The following is a 27,404-nucleotide window of genomic DNA, read 5'->3' on the forward strand; positions in this document are numbered from 1 at the left end:
AGGATGTAACTTCAGAGCAGATTTTTAGAGAGGAAAGCCAAACATTCATAACTTTTACCATGAAGAACTTGTGCTTTAGGGTAGGTGTTCAGGTATGCTAATCAGGTTATTCTTAAGAGATGAAACAGCAGGTTTTCTTAATTTTAAATAAAAATCAGTAGCTTGGGAAAGAAACTGAGCCAAATCATACCTTAGTTCATCCATGTCAGCTCTCCTCATGACCTTCCTGTTTTGGTGTAACAAGTCAACAACTTCAGCTTTCACCTTTATCTTAAGGCCACCATCCTTGGTATGTGTTTCAGAAAGCAGAAGTCTGAACAAATTTTTAAGAAAAATATTTGCTTGAACATCCCTGGGTACAGCAGCTGTGACACTGAGACACAGGCAAAGAACTCATTCTCTGACACACAATCTGCCTTTGGTTTTTATAAAAACTTATGAATCCAAGAAGATGTAGTAATGCTACAGCATCTTCCACAGAAGTGAAGAAACCAAAAAGGTCCCAGTTCAATTGCTAACACCTCTACAAGAATTTTTCTGTACCCTGAGAGGACCATGTCATGCCTACATGCAAGTCTCTGCCCACCACTGAGGGAATACTAATATTCCTTTTCTGCAGTATGCACTGTTAGGTCCATCTAGCCTACACACTTACATCAGATTTAATCATTAAGCACTATGTACAACATCTGTCAACTCTGGCTGTTATTCATGTGTGAGCAAGCAGTTTCTGGAGCTCTGGAGCAGCCTTGTCAGAAGAGGTGCCCTGGCATCAGCAGACTGTCAGCCTAAGTACAGGCTGCCACTGTCTCCCATAATGATGAAAACTGCCTCACAACCTACACCCTTCAACACTCTCTCCCGTCCTCTCCCTCTCCCCTCCTCTTCCTCTCCTCTCCTCTCTTCTCTCCTCTCCTCTTCTCTCCTCTCCTTTTGTCTCCTCTCCTTTTCCTCTCCTTTCCCTCTTCCCTCCTCTCCCTCTCCCCTCTTCTTCCTCTCCTTCTCCCTCTCCCCTCCTCTTCCTCTCCTCTCCTCTCCTCTCCTCTCCTCTTCTTTTCCTCTCCTTCCCCTCTCCCCTCCTCTCCCTCTCCCCTTCTCTTCCTCTCCTCTCCTCTTCTCTCTCCTCTCCTTCCCCTCTTCCCTCCTCTCCCTCTCCCTCCTCTTCCTCTCTCTCCCTCTCTCCCCTTCCCCTCCTCTCCTTCTCCCCTCCTCTTCCTCTCCTCTTCTTTTCTCTCCTCTCCCTCTCCCCTCTTCTTCCTCTCCCTTCCTCTCCATCTCCCTCTTCCTCTCCCCTCCTCTCCTCAGACAGACCTCTTCTCACATGCAGTGGAGATTCAGCTCCAGGTTTAGCTCCACTACCACAAGAGCTGACACAGATGAGGGCAGAACATTGTTGTGGGGACAAGTGGAAGGAGTGAGGCTCTATGAGACCCCAGGGGCAGCTCTACCCCACGCAGATGCCACCCTGCTGCTGGCCCTGTCAGCCCCACAGCCACACCAGACCACGCAGCACACCACATAACATCTGACCACACCACTCGACTCTCCACTGAAACATGGGGATACTGGTAAGTTTAAAAATTATAGTATTGCCTGCTGTAATGTAAATGCCAAACACCAACCTGGATTTCTACTGCCCATTATATTTTCCACATGGGTGCATATGCTCACGTGTACATGGCATCACACAGCAAAAAAAACCACCAATTTTTTTAAAAACTTTTTTTTTAAAAAAAGTTTTTTTTAAAACTTTAAATATGCTCACTTTAAAAGGAACAACAGCTAAAAAAATAACAAGAAACTTCTCACTTTTCTGCAAGAAACATACATTTATTTGAGGCTCTTGTGAAACAGACCAATACTGTTGTTAAATGCAGTTGTTAAAATGTAGCTATTTTAGGTCTCCTGTGTTCACATGATTCAGGAACAAAGGAATATCAGGGAAAAAAAACAAAGCAGATGCAGGCAGAGAAAGTGGAATAGCAGGAGGACAAGTACTAGCTTTTGATTTCTACATTCAGTGATTTGGTATATGAATTTAAACAGCTTAAACGATTTCAGGTAAAAATTGCTATTTCATATTTTATTTTAATGAAATTATTAAAAAATCTGGCATTAATTTTTCCTTGGGCTTGGAATGATTTCCCATTTCTATTATGTATTCAGGTCATACTTAATGGAAGTGTATGAGTGTCAGTGCTTTTGGCAATTTCCAGATATAGAAACCTAATCCTGAATACCAGCAAGTGGCTAAGCTCCAAGATATCTGTGACACTGAATTTCTTTTTATTTCAATTCAGTGCTATAGGATGAAGTTTAATCCATGGCAGTGATACTTCCATTTGCTGCTCTTGGTCTCACACGTGTAATGAGCTGTCAACACGACCCTATGCAAAATGCAGTATTTAATGTGGCAGCCTCACAAGCTTCTCAAAAAAACAAGACTACATTACCAAAAGGTGTAGTTAATAGTCCTCATTTACCTTCCCATCAGCTCACAGATTCAGCTACAATGAGCTGAACTGGATTTCCATAAAGAAATAGGACTGTCTATGAAAAAAAAACCAACCTAAAACCGTAAGGAAAAAAAAATGTACAAGCTTGGATTCTTTTAGTTGCCATCATCTTTTTCAAGGCTCAGGAATGAATCCTTTCAATCCTCTCACCAGGCTAAGAATGTCAGTAACGATTCCATGACACTCATGCAATCCTCTTAGCCAAGACTTTCCAGGAACTTCACCACAATTCTCCTTTTTGAGAAACTTATTATCTCTGTATCAGCCGAAACCTTCTGCCTGAAAATGAAGATGATAGGAAAGCCAAATTGGCTGTCTGTATGAAGGACTTTTTTCTAATCCTTCATACGAACATTAAATTCCTTAACATTTCTGTAAATGACCAAAGGTAGGAAGGGATCACAAACTAAACCAACATACCATGCACAACTCATGCAGAGAGAGAGCATCTGCCAGCATGACTATACTGGTCATGAAGAAGAGCCAGACCAAAGACAGCAACCACCAATTTTCCCATGGATCCCCATTCCATGTAGGCAGTAGTAACCACTAAACCACTTTTTATTGGAAGCCAGTACTACTTCTCACATTTACTGTTTTCTTCTAGTCTTCTTCCTTCCAGTACTTCCGCCATTCCATTCCCCACTGCTGTCTAAAAGGACACCAGATTATGGAAAGCAAAGAAAAAACACTTCAAAATTCAGAAACTTGAGTATCTTGAACTTCTCAGTAGCTTTGCTACCTTCACCTTCTCTTGTCCTTGTAAAACTGCTGCTTATATTAAATAGTACTAAAATAGTATGGTTTTTTCTGCTCACAGAAGTAAAAAATTTTCAGAGAACCCAAACAGCCGATACAAAGTTGATGGGAAATGTGTTCCTACCTGTCTGAAATTTGAAAAATCCACTCCCCATCATCTTCAACAAGTATCAGTAAAACATGGATAGCTTCGCACTGTACTAGCAGGCTCTGTTACCACACGCAGTTCTGTTCACAGGATGGCACTGCTTATTTGTGAAAGATCTTCACTGTCCAGCTGGCAAAAGGTTCCCTTCAGATTACTACTCCATGTAGCAACTGTTATAAGCAGTTTTGTTTCAAAAAAAAACATCATCTAAGGAGCAGCTGTGGCAGTCAAAGGTCATGGGGGAGATGAGCCAGCATGTTAGAGAAAGAATATACCACAGGAAAATCCCATCCATTAACTCTGTTAAGTCTACCATTCCACTAACACTTCTGAAAGTAAGGAGAAGTACACACACTAAAATAATTCCTCTCTTCTTACATACAGAAGTACTCTGAGCTAACTAAATGGTAGACCCTAATTACTTATATAATCTAAAAAACAACACATAGGGCCTTCCCTATTAACGTAGGTCACACTTGAATGGTAACTAATAACTAAAACATTTGCTGTTCAATACACCAGCAGTGCTCTACAGCTATAGCTACATACAGCACAAAGATTCAGAATTAATCAAGCTTCCAAGCATTTCTGTTCCAGGAAAAACTCAAGCTTTCTGGCAAAGCTTTAAATACACTTCAAGGGAAAGCAACCCAAGAAAAATCCCTAGGATTTTTGACATTTTTCAGTAAAATCTGTGAAAGAAGCTTTACATTAGGTAGTATAAATAATTTGTAATCCATCTCAAAAAGTATCTGAGAAGTCTGCTTCCACCATCCTACACCACAGAACAGAAAGCTCAAACTTGGCATTGTTGGGAACCTCTGCTCACCAGCAAGGGGAAACAGAAGCCTTCAGGGTTCTAGTTCCAACGACCATAGAAACACCAAGGGCTGCATCCATAGCAAAATTTGCATGCAGAACATCCACACGTCTGCAGATGCTGGTTAGGAGGTTACACAAATTAAATACTTCGTACATAGATTTTTGAGTCCACAAAATTGACATTTTGAAAAAGAGCACTTCTGCCCTCCCCCAGGAAAGTGATTTGTTCTGGCTGTATAAAAAGAAAGACTTCATTAGAAAATTCTAGTTTTTACCAAGCATTCCTTACCACAGATAAACTCCACAGAATGTACTGATTTTCCTGGAAATTGATTCAAGCAACATCACAAGAGCATTTTCACTGAGAGAAAATAAGTTCTATTTATTCTAATCATACTGGGAAACGCATAAATGAGGGATTATTATCCCATCTCTCCCCTAGAAACATAATAGTCTAAAAAAACACAATACCTCTTCAAGTCACAAGGTTATTGCTCTACTTTTCATTGTTCTAGGAAGCCCTGATAGAAGACTCTTAAGTATCACTTTGGTTTTAGCTTTCAAGTATGCTGAAGCAGGGTAATGCATCCAAGTAATTTTCCTCTTCTTCACTATATGCAAGAGGTGGTACCAAATAGGCACAAATGCAGGTTGGTAGTTCTCTAAGCATTCTTCACCCTCACAGTATCAAGTGAGACCTTAGAGGTTTTTAATTCATGAGGCATCCATAACTCATTAGTAATTCATTTTAAGAACTACTTTCCCTATGGAGCAAAACCTCAATAGTTCACACCTATGAGATCCCTGATTTGCTATTGTATTTCTGCATTAAAAAAAATAAATCAAGAAGGCAAAGGAAGTTCTTATGTTCCAGAAACATCCTTCAGTTATCATTATAATTTTACCAGATCAGGAAGTTTTACGTGGTTTGTTGTAATCAATTAATGATTTTCTGACAAGTACCAAAAAAACAGATTCTTCTGAATACACTTGGGAGTAGAGGAAATAATAGAGTGAGAATAATGTTTTATGTGGCTGCTTAGGGCTTATCTAAAATGTTACTACTTTACAAATAAGGCTTAAAATCCTCACAGTTCTGAAGAAGAAACAGTCCTACCAGTGTACCATACATCACTTCATGCTCTTCTAAATGGATGTGCATCTTGGATATTCAACTTACCCTGCATCTGACATCACTGAGCATAACCAAGTGTTTCATGAGTCACCCTCATTTCTGAGCTCACCTTACAGTCTTGACATAAAAGAATAGAGTTGACATATGATCACAGGAAGTAAACTATAAAATTTCAGTAGCAGATATGTTCCTAAGCAAACAGTCAAAGCAATGCAGATTTATATATCAGTATCCTCAATGTCTTTACTAGGTCTCAAAATAGGAATTACATACACTGTATTTTTTCCAATAAAATACACAAAATTTCTTCAGTTGGTCAAGTAAACCAAATTTCAGGTTGCAGAAACATATTTAATTTTCTTCAATATTCCTTTTGCAATATGTTTTGACTGTCAGGTTTTGGATGCAGAAGAAAACATCAACAATGGAAGTTTACACGCTTACCTCCAAAAATGAAAAGCGAACAGAGGACTGCATGGACTGCAGGGGCTTGTTGGGGTTGGGCTCAGGCTCCTTGGGGTGAGACTGCAAGTTAAAATAATGTCATCTCTAGTGAACAGAACGTTTAGCAAGAGTCGCGTGTTTTAGTGTAGGAGTTACGAAAGGAGTTCTGGTTAGAACCAAAATATTGTCTTCCTGAATGAAGTGATTGACAGTAGCCACACACTTTTTGACTTAAGATGGAATTGATTTAAATAAAAACGAATATGGAAATCTGGTGCATATACTTGACAACATTAGACTCCCCCTTTGAGCAATACTTCTGTACAAAGTACACAGCGAGATGAAAAGAAAATGATCACTTGCTTCAGACTTCAAAGCATTTTGTATGAAACAATGATATCTTTTTCTTTTAAAAAAATCTTAAGAGGTTTAAGTTTTTGACATGCAAATCAGATGTATTAAAAACAAAAGGACAACTAAAATTCATTATGACCTTTCATCAGAAACACGTAAATAGAAATAAAGATTTTGCATTTGAGAGCATAAAATTTTGAAACTTAGTAAAAATTAAAAGTACCCTAGCCAGGTAGCACCAATTTGTATCAATTTCACTTTGAAATGTTATCTCACAAATATCAAGTCCATTATATAAGTAATCAAATCTGGATATAAGCAACTCATTAAGGAAAAAAAAAAAAATAAAAAAGCACACATGAGCCTTTGGCTTCAAAAGTGCCCTCAAGAAGTTATCTCCAGTGCATACCCATTCAAAAAGTCTCTAAACAAAACCGCAGGCCACTGACAGATTTCACAGATGCTCTTTTACAATATACTCATGCAGTCACATGCACTTTTTCCCATAAAACTTGCAAGATAACTTTTTTTTTCCCCAAAATACATTTAATAGCATGCCTCTGGTTGCAATTATCTAGATTTATCTGTCAAAAAAAAAAAACCAAACAAAAAAACCCCATGCAGCTCTGCCTTCTGTGCAGACTGAGCAATGGCAGAAGCTTATAGGCAACTTTTTCCAGATCACCTTCAAGATTTTTTCTGCTACAGAGCAGATCCTTGCAGCCATCCAACACCAGCACTCCTGTCCTGGCTGCAGTAGAGATGCAGATGGCCAATATGCTGAGCACTGCTGGCTCCAAACCCTTGTCTTCAATAGCACTGACACTGTCAGATTTTAAAACATTCCCACCAAAACTATTTAAGGTGGATATCTGATTGTGGTTTTTTTCTGATCATTCCAGCAAGAATAGTACTACCACTTCTAAATACATGAGGAGTGACATTTTATGTTCTTGATGCTTTTCCTTCTTGAGCTGCTTTGGAGAGGGCAGGAAGTTTGGCAGGGACTGGACACACACTGAGCCAGGGGTGGGTCTGCAGTTACTTTCTGACAAAGCTACTGAGTTAGGGCAAGTTCCTCTGTCTGCCAGCCATGCAATGGACAAGGTGCACAGAAGAGCACGCTGCCAACACAGCCCAGCAACTGGATATGAACTGGGTTGATTTCAGTTGCAGACCAGCTGTGCTAGCACCACCTTATGTCTGAGTTAATAAGCTCCAATAAAAGCTGACAGATCAATATATCAATATGTCAGGATGTGCAGGCCTGTGGAGAAAGGTATGGGTTAACTGACTCAGATTTCTGCTGTTTCACTGGGGCGGGCACTCTCTGGTGCTCTGCACTGAACTGCAACAACATGCACTAGAAAGGTCTTTGTCGGTGTATGGTCATTAGGGGGTTGTAAAAAGTGGGGGTTTATACTTTTAAGCTCTGTCTGCACTGTCTCTATCCTCCACTGCAGGTGTGCTGCAGCAGAGCCGGCAGCGTGTCCTGGTTTGCTGGCTTGTGCATCCCTCTTTTGTCTGCCTGTCTGCACGGCCCTCACTGGCTGCAGGCTGGGAAACTCCTGTGCTGCACCTCCGTGCTCACACTACTGTTCCCGAGGGTGCACAGCAAGGGAAGAGACAAAGACAGGTGATGCAGTCAACAACCAGCCCCCAGCAAGATGGGAAGCAGGGAAAGGAGCCAACACTGATCACAAGGCAGTCCAGGTGGAGGGAGATGAAAGCAGCACCAGCTGGCCAAGAGGCACAGAGCTGCAGCAGAGAGAGCATGGGGCTGCTGTGGAGTTAACAACTGTGGGGAAGGAGCCTACTAAAGCCAGAGTAGTGAAAAGGGAGAGGAGGAAAAAACAGGTCTGGCACTGCATGAGAGTGATATATTAACTTCACACTCCAGAATGAGATTCCCAAGTCACATTGCTGTGAAAAAATCTTAGTGACACTCAGTGGCAAAGCACGTCTCCCTCTCTCTGGTGGATGGCACATACACAGCAGGTGGGAGTCCTACACCTGCTAGTAGTTACTCATATCCTTCCTCATTTTCATTGCTGTAACACATCAGAGTCTCAGTCATGGAGTAGGCTCACAGGGCATTCAATATCAGACGTGCTTGTACTATGATATATAAATTCGACCAAGTGATAACACTGGAGTGTTAATCCAGCTCTTCTATAGAACTTGCTTTTCAGCTTTGCTTTTTTAAGACTTACAAATTACATGCAAAAACCTGTTAAAATGAATTATCACAGTGCGTATGCATGAGGCTAACAAGCACCCTGAATTCTAACATTTACTAAATTTGGAATGCTTCTTTTTGGAACCTTAATATTCTTTGAAAGAGCTTTCTGCAAGTAATGAATATGAAGCAGACAGACTGTACCAATTTCCCAGAGACACAACGTAATTCTAGACCCAACATTTAAATTTTACAGAAAGAAAATTCATGAGAATCAGTGTACAAAGAATGGATTAGGATTTTTGCTGGGATTTTTTCCTTCCCCAGCTTTTACAGGTGATCGAAAATAAGAATTTGGGACACAACTTAAGTCTTCATAGAGTAAAATCTGATAAATCATGTCAGAGATAACAGTTCTATGGGAATCACTAAGTGCCAGCAAGCAAAATATCATACTTTATTCTCTCTGTGAGTATATAAAGCTTAGAATCTAGAAAGTGTGAAGGCAAAAGAAAATCTAATATATGGAAAAGTTAAATATAGACAACACTTTAGCAAAAAACAATCACCAATGCTGGAATTAAAATAAAATTATTAATTTTATCAGTATTAAGTAATATCAAAATATGGCAAAGCAAGTATAATTATGTCAGGTTGCCATGAAAAAGGAGGAAGCATTACATGATTGCCTCATATTACAAAAGCACACATATACGTTGAAAAAAACAGTAACATGAATCATGTTTCATTTTTTGCAGTTAATGATGTTATTCTTACATGACAATTACATAATTCAGTGAAGACTCATTTAAAAATGTTTTGATTGCCACATCTCAGAAGCAGTATAATTATCAATTATTCATGTAACTGTTTTAATGAGCTCCTTGCTAAGACCCCTCCTCCAAAACTCCAGAGTAATAAGCAATGTTCTTTTTTTTTTCAGAAAAATATCTAGAACTTAGTCTGCTCACAGCTAACACACAATGCTTTCAGCAGATGCTAGACTGAAATGCACAGTTTCTCTCTGATACTTCACAAACACAGTTCTGAAGAACCCAGTATAAAATCTACACTTGTTCCTTAGAATAAAGTGCTCTGTCACCTACATGTGATTGTTAAATTAAATGCTAACTGCATGCTTACCTCTACCTTCTCTTTAAAACATGGCAGATATCAGATATAATGCGTTTCACAGCTAAGTAACTTTACTGCAGACAGCTGCAGCATTCAGTTTTTTTCTTCCAGCAAGAACAGGGAAGTTCCAGGGAATACTAAAGGATCTGACGTAACCATATCTATTTACCTAGATAAAATTAACAAGTTCTCATGGTCACTGTAACATGCATACATACATGCCTGACATGTCAATGTGGCCTTTAGGTATGCATGAACAGAAACAGATATTTGCCTCTAACTAAGAAATCTTGGGTAAACATATGTTGGCATTTATGAATAACTGACTATACTTCCTATCATTATACATTAAAATTACATATTTCCATGTAGTCAGTCTCCAAAAAGCTGAAGGCACACAAGTGAGTTAGCCAGTTTTAAGCAAGTACCAAGTAAACATCCTGCTAAAATAGGTAAACATACTTACTGCAGAGACTAGGAGGAATCCTCCAGAATGTCAATACAATTCATTATCATAGTTACGTATGTAAAATACCACTCATTCCTGATGGATTTTCACAAACAGCCTTTCTATAATGCTTTAATCTCTCACAGTGCTATTATTCATCAGAAATAGAGGCCTTTCTAAAAGGCAGCTCTGGGATAAACATACAGTAAGAGACCTGGAGAGAGACACCATGGCCTACTGACAGATTCTTCCCCTATAAGCTGTCAGAATGCTACATGCACTGAGATTCAGCGTCTGTAAATATGTAGAAATGCTTTCTCTCCAAATACACTGCAATATCCCGGCTCCAGGCTCACACATTCGCTGAATCCAACTGCAGTGCATTTAAAATGTGTTCCTTCAACCTGGAGCTGCAGTGCTCCCAGACTATCTGCACAAGCGTATGTTAAAGAGCTCCTGGTTGCACGAAAGCCGGCATCATGCAGAAACCATTAAAATATTAAAGACAGACAATACTTACTCCAAGGTCAGCCCTGGAATTTGTAGCCTTTCCCGCTGGGCTTTCATTGCTGTTACGTGTTACCAGACTCTATTGTAACCATGACACACATTCACTGGCAGCATTCTGGCGGTGACAGAGAGCCAAAATGAACCACTATAAAGGAATGGACTAACGATCTCTTGGGGGCGGGGGGAGGACTGCAAGTTTGGGTCCTTCCACCTCGAGCTGTCACGAAGAGCTGCCGGCTGCCTCTCTCCGGTTAGCGGCGGCACACACTGCGACGATGCCTTCAATTGTGCACGTCAAGTAATGCACCGTGCCCAAACACACACACACATACTACAGCCTGGAGGAAGGAGAGGTCCCCCTCACTACGCCAGCCCACGGTGCACAAAAAAAAAGTCTGTGCTTCAGACAGTTCCTCTCGGCAAATGTCACTCACCCACCACCCCCTCTGATCCCGCAGAATCGGATTTAGCCATCTTGTTTAAGTCACATTATCCCTTTCCTTGGTAAATAGACATGCAGTTTCTGCAGTAATAGAACAGCAAACTGCTGAGTGAAAAACAGGCTCTTCTCCTTTAACGGGGAAAATTAATTGCCAGGGCATTTGAAGAAGGAGCTATGTTCTTTTAACGCTGACATTAATACAAAAAGAAAAGCTACCATTCTGTTCTGCCATGACTGCGCTTGAATTTTAAAGGAAAAAAAACCCTAGAATTTTTATTAACGGTGAAAGACAGACCCAGCAACTGCAGGAAAGTGTATCAATTTCAGATTTAAAGGTAAATTCACTTAAGCGTAAACCAATATACAACAGCTTAAAATGACAGAGACTCTAAGACTCCTTTCTAGAGTGCCATTTGTGTAGATTGCTAGTTTCAATAATTAGTATTCCTTTTTTAACGTATTCTCACTTAGTCTGATGTTAGCCCTTTAACTGTGACCCACTCCCTGATGACTAGCATTTTTTGTTAATGCTCTATGAAACACCACAAAAAGCAAGAGCACTGTGCAAGTACTTTTAGTAATTTAAGAGCTAAACTATATTATCTCACTTGTATAGTATTACTGTGCTATTCTTAATTTGTACTTCTTGCACAGTACAATGTTAACCACAAGATTTTTTTTTTTTTTTTTTTTTTTTTTTTGCCAGAGCCCTAGCACTGCCCTGGGCATGGAAAGCTTCTACAGTCTAATAAGCACAGGATCAAATGAAGCTGCTGTGTTTTGGCTCCCTGGCTCATTTCTGGAAGAAATTAATAAGTTCACAGGTACAAAGCTGTGGGTTTCAGAGACCAAAGGTAATATTCTTCTTACAGAAACTTCTGAATAGAATTCGGTATACTTAGTTGCTCTTTCACCCACATAAGAGAAAATAACTATTAAATTATCTTTTTTTTTTTTCTCCCACATCTTTCTATTGGAAAGTATTTTAAATTTAAGTAATGTATTACCTGGAGCCTTCATTTATAGATACTGAAAGCACAAAACTGAAGGATGCAAAGAACTATGCATTTCAATTTCTAAAATATAGCAGACATCTGGAAGCCTCAGCAAGCATTGATAAGCAAAACATGCTATAAGCAGTCCTCCTAAAAAAGTTCTAAATTCTCATACATTCCAAAAGGACAGTATGTAATGGGTTAAATTCAAGATCAGAAACCACAGTGGGTGGATTCACAGATTTGCAAGGGCACATAGATGAGTAAGGAGACTGGTACTTCCAAAGTACGCTCTTGACATTTTTCTTAGAACACTGCAAAACATCCATTTTTTTAAGATACTCACAAACTTGAAAAAATAGCAAAAGACTCAGCTGACTAACAGCCAAATGAGCTCTGGCACTGAAACAATGCAAGGTGAAACTGTCCATGCCCACAGGATTTGTCAGGGTTGACTTTAGAAACAACAGTTAAGGAACAGAACTTCAGTAAGAAAAGCAGAATGTGAATGACAGTCACAGGTCCTGGGCTCTCCCCTGGCTGCTGAAAACAGGAGGAAGGCTCCTCAATGCCATTGCTTAGTGCTGCTCAAACCGAACTCATTACGTTCATTTAGAATTCCTCTGATAAAATCTCTTTTGTAGATGTGATTTCTTCAGGCACTGAAAAGTCCTGTTTCTGACAGAGACAGTTCAGCAGGTGAGTATAGTGAATGTGAGCACACTGCACATGTACACTTCCATGAAATCCTTACATAATGTTCAACAGGCTAAATTTTGAGCACAATAGCCTTTACTGATAATGAAGAGTAACTAACCAACTCTCAGAGAACAGTGACTACAGTGACTACTTTTTTCTGTAAATGTCCTTAAACCAAACATCATTTTATCTGAATTCCTATCAGCTAACCTGCTTCGCACACCAGCTCAGGTATTTCTGCATTTTCACCAAACAGCTTGTTTACCAACGCTTATGTAGACATATGGCATTAATTTTTCCACTTTCAAACAGGGATTTTGTTTTGAAATTGTAACACACACAAAAAAGTGCCTTGTCTTTAACAAGTTATCAGATTCCAGTGAACACAAAACTAAAGAATATCTGAACTGTCCCTGATGTTATGAGTTTTAGCTGTATACCATGCTTTGGAGATAATAAGCAGGCAAAAGGCCTGATTTTACTAACACTTTTTAAACAAACTTCAAATTCTAGTAAGGGGTAAAAAAATTTCTCAATTTATTTAATAGATTCTTGTATTTAGTAAATTTTAGCTTATTTTTCCAATTATGACATTGTAAAACTCTTACAAAATTGTTTTGAAAATAGAAATCATGGCACTATCATCATCCCCACACACAGCTACCATTTGGTCTCCGGTTTCTTATTCTTCATAAGGAGAAACATGAGTACACCTTATAGATGGAATTAATTTTGTTCAATGAAGCCTTCATTCTGCAGTCTGTAATTCCATGAGTGACTGAAAAGCCTAAGAATATCTTTAAAAGCCACAATTATAGAAAGAAATGCTTTTGTCTACATTTTCTGTGTAAGTCAAGTTGCTGTCTTCTTATGCTTAGAAAAAAAAGTTCAAACTTTTATTTGATAGTTTTAAAGAACCCACACAGCCATCTATCCAGCATGCATTCTCTCAGAGGGTCTATCAGACAAGGAACTTGTGATTAGAAGTTCTGAATTGCAATCAGACCGCAAATGAAGTAATCCCTACATGAAATGCACTAGTGTCACAATTACTAGCAACATGCATCTGTGAAAGTCAGCATGAGAGGTACAGGTTTGTAACCAAGAAGTGTTACTGAAGGACAGTTTTTTCCTCAGTTTGGTGAGGAACCTGTAAGGATGAGAAAACATTAACTCATTAGTAATGTGTGTGTATACATACATTTGTGTATATATATCCAGATATACAACATGCCTCTGTATTTATTTGTATGTATGTATTTTTATTTAGCAGCACTGCCTCCAGCATGTGATGACTTTGCATCCTCACAGGTTAATAAGAAAGTTAAACAACTCAGGATCTACTGCAAACTAAGATGCTAATTTTGAAAGTATCTACACAGATACTTTTCCAAGTGGTCTTTTCAGTATTTTTATCCCAAGCTATGCAGCAACTAGATTCAAAATTCTGAATTGCAGTTCTGAGGGAAACCAGCATATGGCAGCAGTTTCACTGTGCTCCTAAGAAGATCCTGAACCATTCTGCATAAACAGGAATTTCCCAAATTACTTATATCAAGACATATAACAGTGTGGTAGCCCAGCTGAATAACAGAGAAATTGCAAATAACAAATACATTAATATACTTCTAAGCAACAATACTGGCTTAGAATACTGACAGTAATAGAACATGTTCAAATTTGCATTTCATAGGAAAGAGGGTGGGGAAAAAAGATTTACCCCTCCTCTACAACAAAACAGAAGTGGCTCATTGGGATTTCATGATCCTTACATCTCTAGAAAGTCACTCCATACTTTACATAATGGAATAGCAATAATACTGAAAATTTCAAGGGGAAAAGCTGTAATGCCCAAATGCCTGCCATAAGACAGGCAGAGCACTGCAATACAGCAACTGTCTCTTTTACCTGAAAGCATTTAATTAAAAGACACGTGGAATTATTGCTACCAGAGGAAAAAATATATTGTGGAGAAACCAAAGTGATTCTTTCCTTAAATAAAACCAAATATATATGTGTACGACATACCTTTAATATCCAGGAAAAGGAAGGAAGGAAGGAAGGAAGGAAGGAAGGAAGGAAGGAAGGAAGGAAGGAAGGAAGGAAGGAAGGAAGGAAGGAAGGAAGGAAGGAAGGAAGGAAGGAAGGAAGGAAGGAAGGAAGGAAGGAAGGAAGGAAGGAAGGAAGGAAGGAAGGAAGGAAGGAAGGAAGGAAGGAAGGAAGGAAGGAAGGAAGGAAGGAAGGAAGGAAGGAAGGAAGGAAGGAAGAAAGCAAGAAAGAAAGCAAGAAAGCAAGCAAGCAAGAAAGCAAGCAAGCAAGCAAGAAAGCAAGCAAGAAAGCAAGCAAGCAAGCAAGCAAGAAAGAAAGAAAGAAAGAAAGAAAGAAAGAAAGAAAGAAAGAGAAAGACTATCATTAGAATTCTTAAAGCAGAGCACAGGTTGATCAAATAATCATGTAATCTCTCCAGAGCCCTTCCATGACCCCAATCCTACAGAGGCTAAATGTGTGCAAGCTAGAAATTGCACATCCTCAGAAAGCTTTCTGTAGATTAAGAGATTATTCAAATCTCTGTAGCATCAGTCCCCAAAAAATCAATTAATCAATACAGCACTGGGAAGCCTGCTTCATGCAATTCACGAGGACATTACAGCTCCTTTGTGACAAACAATTCTTTTTGACAAACTTCGAATTTTCTGTAACTGAAGAAACCAGGCTTCGTAAAATTAATGCCACCAGGATAAAGCAAACAATGAATAAAAATCTGTTTCAGTATGTCAGATTTTCAAGGTTTACTATTTGAAATCCAATCCGTGCTCACTAGCAGTGATTACCTACGGTATTCTTCTGCTAGTTTTCTCACTGGGTACACACTTTCTCAGGCAGCAAAATAAAACAGGTCATTAGATGGTCATTTGTTCTTTTTGTGTATGCCTTACAAGTTTGACTAGAGCAAATATCAAACAGAAATAATTCTATTCACTCACAATGCAACTTCACAGAACAAAAGAGAGGACACAGGCAATGCTCATTTAGTAATACTTACGGTAAGTATCTTTCCTAAGTATTGTTATTCAAAATGCATCTATCACATTTGTCACTGAAACTCAATTTAATCCTGTAATTGCTGGATTCACAAATTAAGTTTGTGTTCTTTGCACCCCAACCTGCTGCTCAGAGAGCACTACTCCTTTGCCTCAGCAGCTCACATTTCCAGACAATAAATTCCCCAAGTAGTTTCCTTCTCCAGTTGCTTCTATGCACACAGGAAAACTGTGAACACCACAAACTGTCAGTTCAAAAGGTAAATGCAGGATAAGAGGAAAGAACCAAGAGAGCAGTTCAGGTAAAAAGGCCATGAGCTGAAAAGGCTGCTCAGGGGACTGTGTGGAATGTCACATGGGAAGAGCACTCGAGGACAACAGGGTAGCCAACTTGCCATTCCATCACTTTTTTCCCCTCATTTTGTCAGGTTCACTGTTCACTTTTCAGTAGTGAGCAGTAGTGTTTTTCGTAACATCTTTTTTACTGCTTTTTCTTTGTAGATATTCAATTATGTTAGCATCTTTGCACCTGCTTCACAATGTCAGCAACCCATTAGACATGAGATCTGGCCCCCAAACATCTGCGTTGAAGCTTATGGGCTGTAAAAAAATTATTTATTTACACATATATACACTTTTTTGAATATTTAAAATTTAAAATTTATCTAAACTACTCTACTCCATTTTTTCAATTTAGGCAAGGCATGAAGGCAGTCATCTACTTCATTTTCTTTACTCCCTCCAAGAAACATGTGATTTCCATATCCTGAAATTCTGCAACATTCCTACAGAACCACAGGTTCACCCTAAAGGCTGATTTCATTTTGCTTTTTTTCCTGAGACTTAACTCAATCATGATATTTATAAAGAAGTACTCAAGATTATTTTCCATCCTTTCATCCTTGACCCTGTTCTGTCCCTGCCTAAGCAGCCAAAACAAAATTCTAGCAGGCCATAGTGCACTCAGCATACTGTTAAGAAGCACGGTACCTGGCCAAGCATGGGCCAGGTGATAATTTGCATTATTTAGACAACACAGAACAACAGTAGATATCATGTTACACAAATAAGCTTTAAAACCTTAAAGTCTCACTTTTACTGATCCTTCAAGTAGCTGTGTTATTTCAGGAGATTTTGTGATGTTCTGGGCCTTGTAAACAAATATATGTGATTAAAGCATATAATAGACAATGTTGTATGAACATATGTCCTATTAACACAACAAAGAACACTTTTAGAATGCACAAAAAAGCCAGTACTACCTGACTTTTTTCGTACATGTACATAAGGATTTTGTGGATTGTCACTGTTTAATGCTGGGCCGGCAATTAACCAAATGAGAGATGCTCTCTATTAATACCCATCCCCTCCCTGATAAAAGAAAGGAGAGAGAATAAGGGAGAGTCTTATGGGTTATGAAATACATGTCTATGTATCTTTAAAGAAATAACAATGATGAAATGGGAAAACTATTAAATATATACAAATATACTGAAAAATGATACCACATTCCTCCATCCCCTCCCCCAATAACTCTCAGGTCACCACTGAGGCTGCAGGGCAGCCCTGGGAAAGTCCAGGCTGGATTCCTGGAGTCAGCAGCAGTCAGAAGCTGGAGGCAGGAACACACAGATTCAGTCTGGTAGGGATCAGGACCAGAGGCAGATAAATGGATGGAATCCTCCCAGGATTACAAAACAAACAGGAACAGGAGAAGAAGGGCAAAGACGGGTGAAGGCAAAGGCCAAAGGCTGAAGGGTCTTGACCCTCATAATCCCTCAAATTCATACTGAGTATGACACGTATGGGATGGAATACTCTGAATAATTTTTTAAATTTATCTTGTCTGCTGTTCCCTAAAGGAGGGTTTCAGGTGTGTTCCCTTTACTCTCTTTCCAGAGAGTAAGATGCGCCTCAGAACTGAGCAGTGGCCTTGGTCCTGCACACCCTTCTCCAGCTGTAACTGTGAACATCAAGCATTATCACTCCTAGAAGCAGACACTGACTGAGAAACTTGCTGTTAATTTCAGCAGGTACAGCTACTTATGACAGTCTTGGCTGAAAATAGAATTACAAGACAGAAAATTTGCTCTATCCTGGCCCAAGCCAGGACAGCATGCACACAAACACAATCACATGAGCATGAATTTGTCAGCACAAGTTTTCACAAAGCTTTAAAATATCCTCAAGCAGAATACACATTTTTTGCTGAAAAGGGACATGATTAATTACATTTAGACAGATCATCCCTTTCTCTAATATCTGATGTGACAAATCATAAGGAGAGGACATCTCTGTGCAAAACCCACACATTTACTAGTGAAACATGAGTCAAGAGACAATTTGAAGTGATATTTAATAGTATTAGTACCAGTACAAATGAGGTAGGGATGCAAAGGCACGTGTGAAAGCATAAGACACAACAGAACAAGTTTAAATACAATGGTATATACTGATAGCCAAGAAAATAAGAGCAATAAAATATCAAGGGATGTGATGTTTACATCAAAATGAGGCCTGTGATCTCCACAGCACAAAGGACTAATCTGCAGAAGACTCTGCACTGAAAACAGGAAGATGGCAACAAGGCTACAGTAGCATGCTGCACGTGCCATTACTCCTTCCATTAGCCCAACACAACTATAAAACAAGGAAACAAGAGACAATAGACAGCAGACTTGTGTAAAATTTATGGAGGCTGAAGTAAGCAAGATTGTGAGGAAAAACGTCCATGCTGCAGTAACTGTTGGTTCCTAAAGCTTGTAAAAAAATTTTCCAAAACCAAGTTTATCACTGTCAGTGACAAAGAACCCAAGAGAAGCAATGAGAATGCTGCAAATTAAACACAACTATCTGCCCTGCCATGTATACTTTGTAAAGTAATTGAATTCCTTCTTCAGAATGTGCATCAGAAGCTCAATAAAACATATTAAATAGATTTACAGCTCATTAACAGAACTAAAAAAAAGCAGTCAGTAGAGTAACCTCCTTTGTACCAAGGAGATTTTTTTTAGAAGTTTGTAACATTTTATCATCTGGATTGATATTATTCAGCATTCTCATCACTGATAAGGAAATAAAATTTAAAGCCATTGCTTGAAACTCAAAGATGAAACACTGAAGAAATGATAACTATTGAGGATGACAAAGTTGTTGCATACAGTTCAATCCAGATCTCTTGGTAATCTGTGCTCCTTTAAACCAAAATGTATTTTAATGACAAATAGAATGTTAAGCATGGAGAAAGTTATGCACATCTTCTTAAGATAACACAGTCCTGGTGTGTTGTTGTGACAAAAGGTGCTGATTGAAACAGTAAAACAGATGTATGAAAGGGAGATAGGATTTTTATATCCACCCAAAGGACAAGGAAAACATCATAAAATTAGATGAGAGGGGGGAAAAAAATTACTCTCAATGACAGCAGTAGAAAACCCCTGAAATTTAAAGACTAAAATCTACCTTGTTTGTCAAAAAGATAGAAGTATGTTACTGAGCACCATACAACACACCAAACTACAGTTTAGTGCTGCCAAGGAGAAAACCAGATAAATGAGCACGTTCTCATTTAACACAGTTGTGCATACAGAAATAGGGCTACTAACACTAAACACTAAAGCATATGCATCTTAAGAAGCAAACGTGGCCTACAGATAGTAGCCTTCTGAGTAGAAACCACCTCACAGTAGAACTGAGAGATTCATTACTAGGCAACAGTAATAATCTACTGCCCTTCCCAAATTTAAAATACCTGTCATCTTACAAATAATTTTAAGATGAAAAAGTTACTAGTTTTCTTCTCATGATCAGCACACTGTCTTTCATTACAAAGGTACAAGATGAATATATTGGACCCAATACCTTGAACATTCAAAGCAGAGTTTCAGCTTTAAATTGAGATAAAATTGAAGAAAATGAAGGTGTAAGGAGCAAAAGAAAATTAAATGGAAGAAAAAAATAGCTGATTCTACTTTCAGAGATCCAAAGTGTAGGATCTTCTCATAAATAGATTTTTTTCATAAATGAGGACTTTTTATTTTAATTAGGAATACAAATTTTCAGAACTTGAGTATCTCAAGCCTGCATTAATAGATTTTATAATTCCCATGGAAAATATCTTTGTCCAAAATCTAGTATTATTTATAGTGATCTAAAATTGTTTAGCTAATATTTTCCAAAACTAAACACTATTTCACAGGACTTAAATGAAGTTTGTCTCTTCAGCCATAATAAATCAATTTTGAATATCTGAGATTTTCAAATTACATTTGACATAAGCACTTTCATCACAATAGTGCCCTTCTGCAAAAAAGTGTGCATACACACACATCCTGAAATAGAATCATAGGACGTTAGATTTGGAAGGGTTCTCAAAGATCATCTGGTCCAACCCTTCTAATATCTGTACAGATAGCTATTGATCTAGATAGATATTAGATACTAGATATTATATCCATACACATCTGTATCTATAAATAAATATAAGATAGAGGAAGCAGCAATCTTTTGTACATATTATGGGATGTTTGGAGGCTTCATGTTATATTTCAATTCTTCACAATTACTCAAAATTCACTTCCTTCTGTCTTTTACAGTTGTGTCCTTCAAGACACAAAGAAGCCTCCGCACTTAGGCCAATAAAACTCAGAGGCAGATCTTGGAACAGGGTCAGGCTTGTGCAATCACTGTATTTCACTTCTGAAGTTCCCTTTGGGTACTCTGGTATCTGATCTAAACACTTTTCCTCCTCACAGGTCACCCACATTCACAGAAAATTTTTACAGATATATGTATCTGTAAGCATACAGATACATATATGTGTAAGGCACACAGAAACTGTCAATCAAATCGCAGTTTTGCCCACCTACATAACCCTGGCCTCAGAAGTTATGGGTTTGTTATTTTAAAGTATAGTTGTCATGATTTCATAATTCCATTCCACCCTATTCCTCATTCTTGCTCATTCCCTGAATTAACTCACAGTCCATTTCTGTCATTAATAAAAACTTTCTTAGAAACCCTTTATTAGCTTTCCTGAAACATTTAATTAAGCTCTCAAGCAAGCAGTGGTTTTAACCAGTGTTTCCCTTGAATTCTTGGCTGATCACACTCCTGTGTTGCTCTTATCCAAAGATATCAGCTGCTTCACTGTAATGCATAAATTAATTTTATGGAAAGTCTGTGACCAACTTTGACATTTCCACAGGTGTAACTTGATTATATAATTGCTGCTACTGAACTAGAGTCCATATTTTATAATTACTGAAATTAGTTTTAGTAATGTCGAGGGGACAGATGCAGCAAAAGTAAATACACAGAAGCTGTCTAGCTCTGAATTAAACTGAAACTGAAAAATTAGCAAAAGAAAAAAAGAAAACCAATTCAGTCTGGAAAAGTCAAGTGTTTTGCGTCTAGGGCAGGTGCTTTAACTCAAGAGCCACCTCCTCTGCCTACATGCTTACTTCAAGTATTACTGTTTCTAAAGGCTTCCTTTCAAATGTTACAAGCTGACTGTTAATTCCTTTTCAGAAGAAGGGAATTTTAAACAGGAATGTATCTACTTAAAGCTGAGGGTTATTTTTGTGCCCGTATCTTTGAGTCTGTTCTATGTCTTTCATTTTGCTATGCTCTGTGCATATGGGAAGGAAACAAGAGGGTAAAGGCATTGATGCCTTAACATCAGCAATGGAAACTCATCTGGTTCACCCACAACATACATTGAGGGGCAACATAAGCAGATCAGTGAAAACAAAGGGCATGTTTTTTAACTGCATCCAGTTAGACTTGTAGGTTTTGACAGCCACAGAGCTAGATCAAAAGGTTTGCTAGGTGGAATAACTCCACACACAACAGGAAGGTACATGCACAGTGCCCCTGGCAAATGAGGTGCAACAAGTAAACAAGCATTGCTGGCTTGCAGCAAGCAGAACAATGTACTGGAATGGATGCCACAGCTAATGAACTCAGAATAACAGCTACTGCACAAGTAGACTCCTCTGCTTATGGTTTTGCTGACAGTATGTCAGCATCACCCTCTTTTACTGCCTGTCTGATCAACTTAAGAAAAGAAACCCAAGTACCAATCCTGGCATCAAAATAAGCATGTAACTAAACAAGTCCATGCTCTCCAGCTGGTTCTGCAGAATAGGTATGGAAAGGCTGGTACTCTATGTTAGTCAAATACCAGTTCTCTTCAGATTATATGTGGCTCATACACTTTTCCATGTAGCTACATTTTATATACCATATTCCACCACACTGAGACTCATAATCAGCACCCTCCTTGTCTCAGAAAATGTATTTTTTACTTATATATATGGAAAACAACTCTGTTGTTCAGACTGGTAGCCAGTCTGAAATGGGTTAAAAAATAATGCAACAGATAAAAAAAAAGATTAAATGCTAGCTCTTTGAAACATAGACATAGTGAATCACAAGCAGAACACCTTTCCTCATGCATCTCTCTTTTCTTTCCTCCTCTGACTGTATCATATAAAGGGTAAGAGATCATTACAAAGAAGAGGAGGTAAAGGCTGGATGAGTGTGTGAAAATCAGTATTAGTCATTCATCAACACAACTCTCACTTTCCAAGCTTCTCTACTTGACCGCCTGTGAACCAGCTCTCCCTGTCAGGCTTGAAGCTGTGTCCTTGGCATGCCGTTGGCACTGAAGTTCCTGAATAAAAAAATTACATGCCTACCTGGAGCCACTCACAATATCTAGACATTTATAGCAACAAAAAAAAACACAGGACCACATTGTTAAAGTCAGTCTTCCTGCCAGCATGCATTTAACACAGAAATAGAGCAGCCAGTATGGCTCACATACACAACCCCTGATGCTACAGCCCTTGCTAGTCTCAGCACTGAGCCATGTTAACAGAGATGGTAGTATTAAAGTTATTTTAAAACACTATCTGCAGAATTATAAGCACTTTAATAATTAAATATGATTATGCTGACAGGGGGCTATTTCTTTACTATATTTTATAATAAAGTCTCTGCAACATTACAAAATGTGCACTTACATCTTAGTGATCACCTTTAAAATATGTATATTACTGCAACTGAGGTGACTGCTTTGCAGCCATTTTTCAAACTTAAGTAACAATACCTAATAATGTTCAATGTCAAATACCATAGCAAGAGTAAGCAAGGTCATGTCCACAAACCAAAAAAAACCCAGCAAGAGCAACTTTCTGCTCTGGATGAAGTCAACAGAAGTTTAGCCATTAACTAGAACACAGGTAGTCTTCAGCCCACACAACAGCTTCTTGTTAATATAAAGCACCAAGGGCACCAAAAGAAGGCACCATAAATAATTTTACTTAACTATTTATTCTGTCTATCATTTCAATAATCAAAAAACTGATGTAGAATTAGTTTCACAGCGTCTTGACTTTTCTTAAATAAGACTTGTTTATTATTTAGTATAAGACTTTTCATGTATCAGAACCTAAAGCAACAGTCTTTTACAAGTCAGAAGATGTCCTACAAAGTCCAGACTTCTGATAATGCAAAACAAGTCAGAACACAGCAGTCAACTGCATTTACCCAGCTTTAGTCATTCATTCAAACTTCCCTTACAATTACAAGAAGTTGCAAAGCACCATCAAGTTGAAATCAAATAAATATAAACAAAAAAGCAAATAAATAATACCTGACCTTCTGTGCAAGGACTCATTTTTTTTTTCACAACATGTTGTCACATTACCACAAACCTAGTCAAGTACAGTGATAACCATATAGTCCTAAATGTATTTTCTGAAACAAAGTAGTAAGTAAACACAACTTGTTTCTTCAGACATCTGCTATGATCTTACCTCAATATCTTCTCAATAATTTATTAATAAAGTAGAAGAAATAAAACAGATATAAATAAGAATACTAGCTTTAAAACCATCCAGCTCAATAACACTAGAAAAACAAAGTCAAGGTTCAGAAAACAGAGCAAAGCACAACTTAACCACAGTATCTGAGTTCACATTCTTTTAACTCAGTAACAATTTGTACAAGAATGCTCAGAGTTTCCTTCCACCAATAAGAACAATAATTTACACTATACATTTAGTAGAACCCATCTATTCTTTTTTCCTTTCATCCACAGGTCTGATCATAACATTTTGAAAGGAAAAGGTTTCATTTACATGTCAAGTTTCATTTATATCATTCATGAAGAAACCGAGTATCTTTCTTGATTTTTAAGAAGAGAAATCTTCAGTACAAACCAGAACTGTCAAAATAAGAGCTTTTTGTCACTTTGGAAAGCCTTCACAACAGCTCCTCTAGAAGATCATGGCCATAAAAAGGTCCCTGCACAATCCACAGGTTTTCATTTACAATCTTAATTACTTTGTATGTATATTAAGGCAGGTCAATTGCCACACGTAACTTTTATTTTAACTGTGCTGAGACTTGCCTACTGAAAAACTGCTAGAACTACATACCATACTGTGAGCATAACAGAAAAAAACTTAATGTACTCACAAACTTCCTCTTCTTGGAAGGCTCAACTCCTTCTGTAAGAGAAAAGTTAAAACTGTATTAGGAATAATAATTATTTTACTTGGAAGTTGCCTTTTAAGACAAGTACTGCAGTCCTCCCATCCCACCAGTAGCAGACAGAAAGAAATAGTGCATTTACATTACAAAAAATATGATACAGATTTTACATGCACCATCTTCTACTTGTTGCCTTTTATTCTTACGATGCACTGATAACAGTATTCAGATTTGCAAGAGTCTGTGACAAAAATACACTAAGTTCTCTCCATCATCCATTACCAAGGTTTCTATGCTACGTTCTTTAGCCTAAAAAATATGAAGTACATAAGAGGGCAATTATAAATCATTAAAATTTATTACAATCCTCTAGAAAGTACTAGCATGACAACAGAATTTTTCTGAGAACTGATGAAGTATGGTTTATGGGACTTACAAGATACTGGGTTAGCCAAATGGAAATTGCAAACATTTCACAAGCATTTAGTGCAGAAACAAAGCCACAGGATCTATGAAGTTGTGCCCATCAGAAAAAAGCATAATGTGTTTATCTACAGAACACTGTCTTGTATTGCTCGTATCACAAATCAGCTGAGGCTGAAAGGGACCTCTGGAGTTCTTTTGGTTCCACCTGCTCAAAGTAGGGCCAATTAATTATTGCAGGTTATTCAAGACCACATCCAGGTCAGTTTTGAACATCCACAAAGGTGGAGATTCCACCTGTGAGCAATCTGCTCCAGTGTGTAACTACCCTCACATTTTTCCATTTCTCACATGAACTTATATTCTGAATGCTGCTTTAGTTAAGTCTCCTTTGCAATCATGTCCAGCAGGGAGTACTGCCTGCATTTAAACAACAGGGAAACTTTCCTGACCTGGAGGAGACAGACAGATACAAAAAAGTTGAAGAGCATCATGGAGAATGTAGTTTATGGGAATGATACAAGGTATGCAGGTGAGTATTTTCAGTCACTCTTATGTTTACTTTGAATATCCACACAAAAGGCGGTTGTTAAGTATGTAACAGACACTGACCTTTCCAGTGTTTCCAGTGACATGTCTAGAAGTTATTAAAGGGAATAAACAAAAAATACTTTTTGGAAAGGTGTGTGCATGCATAGCACGGTAAGTAAAGTTATAGGTACTGACTAGAAAATGTACACTAAAATACAATTCAATGGGTAAAAGCAGTTCAACCAGGCACATTAGAAGAAAAGGCCATAAGAGAATGAATAATTATGTATTCTTTAGAGACTTTTCAATGGTGTGCAGTAAATAAAGCCAGGGCTGCTAACTGAATGATAAGGATTAAAATATCAAGTTGCTGCTCAATTCTTCAGCACCACCCATCCTGTTCACTGAATGAGGCAGGAAAAAATAGTGTGAAACAATGTAATTAGAGAGCTTAAGGCAAAGGCATAGGAGAGCAGAATTAGGGGCCTTGGTTTTCTGGCACTTCCCAGGAAGTTTCAGCAACTGTTCAGAATTTGCAATTTAAAACAACTTCTTTTAGCATAACATGTGCTTACATACAAAAGAGCACTTACACCTGCATACAATAATGCATTATGAAGCTGAGTAATACCCCTAAACTTAAAATGTCACATTCAACGTAAACAAAATGAAACTGCAATTCAGAACCCACATACTTCTCTTTGTATGTTTGTGTTTTTTTAGTATGTACAATGGCATTGTGTTCTATTTCTAATGTAAATAGAAATGTAAACTTATAATGCTAGGCACTGTCATACTGTAACAGGCACTGACTGGAAAAATTGCCAAAATGTAAGATCAAGACTCAAACTTGGGTTTGCAGCCCATTTAAGTGTGCTGCAACAAGTTTCTTACAATTCAAACATTTTTTTTTTTCTTTCTGAAATCAAGAGTGGTTTGGTTCTACTTTACCGTTAAAGCAGCAAAGCAAATGACAGACTCTGCCTTCTGCAGAAACTTAAATCCCATTAATTTCTCTGCCAACTGCCATGCATACCATCCCAAAACACTATTTTTGACTACCAAATAAGGTTTCCTAAGAGGTGATTCACTGCAATGACCTGCCAGTAAAGATATTAAGAACTGCCAAAATCTCCCCATACAAAATAAATATGAAACAAAACCTCAGGTATGTAATTCATACACAAAACATTACTAATAAAGCATTTTTAAGGCTGGATTTTAAAATAGTATATACAAAAACAATCAAAACAAGGAATGAAATATTCTTTCTGGATGGTATCTATATCCTAATTCTTCTGATATATCACAGTATCAACGTATAAATGCAAGGTCACTGTTCTCATCCGTCTCCAGCTTGAGCATATCTAAGACAAAAACAAACAAACAAACAAACAAAACCAAAAAAACACCAACCTCCACAAAAAACACATATCAAGTAAACCGTGTCTTGTCTTCCTGTCTCAAATCAGGCTAGTTTTACAATTCCTGCACAGTTTTTGGTATCACTTAGGACTAACTTGCCCCAAAGATTTTTGTATTGCCTGAAAAATTTCTCAGTATCAGTATAGACTTTCTTACTCCACAGCACCCCACCAGCATGATGCAAACAGACGTCCACAGCTGGGGAGCACAAAGCAAGTGGGAAGAGTAAACATGCTCTATATGGAGCTAGCTCATAGCTGGCTTCCTAGGTATATAACAATCTGTAACATTCAAAAGCTAAAAACCCTTTTTTTAGACTTGTTTCTCACAACAGTTTTACACAGTCACTGAAAATAAGGAAGCACTGAATGATACTATACCAATAACTCAGTTCTTCAGGCTTCAGCTTAGACCTTATCTACACTGAAAACTGCACAGTCCTCTAGCATTACGTTTCCTTTCTCAAAGTCTCAATAGAACAGACTCAAAAGACTGGCTGTCCTCTTCCCTCTGCACAACATCCAACACATGCAGATGGCTCAAGACCTCCAGTTTGTTTACTTAGCAGTCAAGCCCCTGGAGTATTAAAAAGAGAAAATGATGGCTTGACTACCACTCTGCATGTCTCCCAGGCACCAACTCTGCCCCAGGGGGGAACACTGTGCTCTTTCGCCCTTGTCCTACATGGAATACTCCTCCGGCCAGTTTGAGTTGGGCTGAATTTATGGCTGTCTCATTCCACTGCAATAACACAAAGCAAACTTAATGGACCAGAGACTCTTGCCCTTGAGGCCCTTCATGTCTCAAATACTGTGGTTTGAAAACATAATAAACCTTGCCTCAGGATTAAGAGATCAGTGCAAGTCTGTGACACACTGCTGTGATATTGCATGTAAA

The 27,404-nt window shown here is 38.2% G+C and overlaps 1 protein-coding gene and 1 long non-coding RNA gene across 4 annotated transcripts in view; one reads left to right on the top strand and one right to left on the bottom strand.

Moving 5' to 3' along the window:
• Positions 1–27,404, bottom strand: part of MAST4 (microtubule associated serine/threonine kinase family member 4) — a 278,832-nt gene that overhangs the window by 123,003 nt on the left and 128,425 nt on the right. The window contains exons 5-6 of the mRNA XM_030467138.1: positions 24,114–24,145; positions 5,825–5,905 (exon numbers count right to left, since the gene is read on the bottom strand). Of these exons, the coding sequence (XP_030322998.1) occupies positions 5,825–5,905; positions 24,114–24,145 (113 nt within the window). The remainder of the gene's footprint in view (positions 1–5,824; positions 5,906–24,113; positions 24,146–27,404) is intronic.
• The window catches only part of LOC115599885, a 45,561-nt gene that overhangs the window by 13,665 nt on the left and 4,492 nt on the right, over positions 1–27,404 (top strand). The window contains exon 2 of one of the 3 annotated variants that reach the window (XR_003988664.1): positions 24,959–25,083. The exons of 1 other annotated variant lie outside the window; for it this stretch is intronic. This is a non-coding gene — a long non-coding RNA (uncharacterized LOC115599885). The remainder of the gene's footprint in view (positions 1–24,958; positions 25,084–27,404) is intronic. One more of the 3 variants, XR_003988665.1, reaches the window with a different exon arrangement.

The sequence above is a fragment of the Calypte anna genome, chromosome Z (genome assembly GCF_003957555.1).
Source record: "Calypte anna isolate BGI_N300 chromosome Z, bCalAnn1_v1.p, whole genome shotgun sequence".
Lineage (NCBI taxonomy): Eukaryota > Metazoa > Chordata > Aves > Apodiformes > Trochilidae > Calypte > Calypte anna.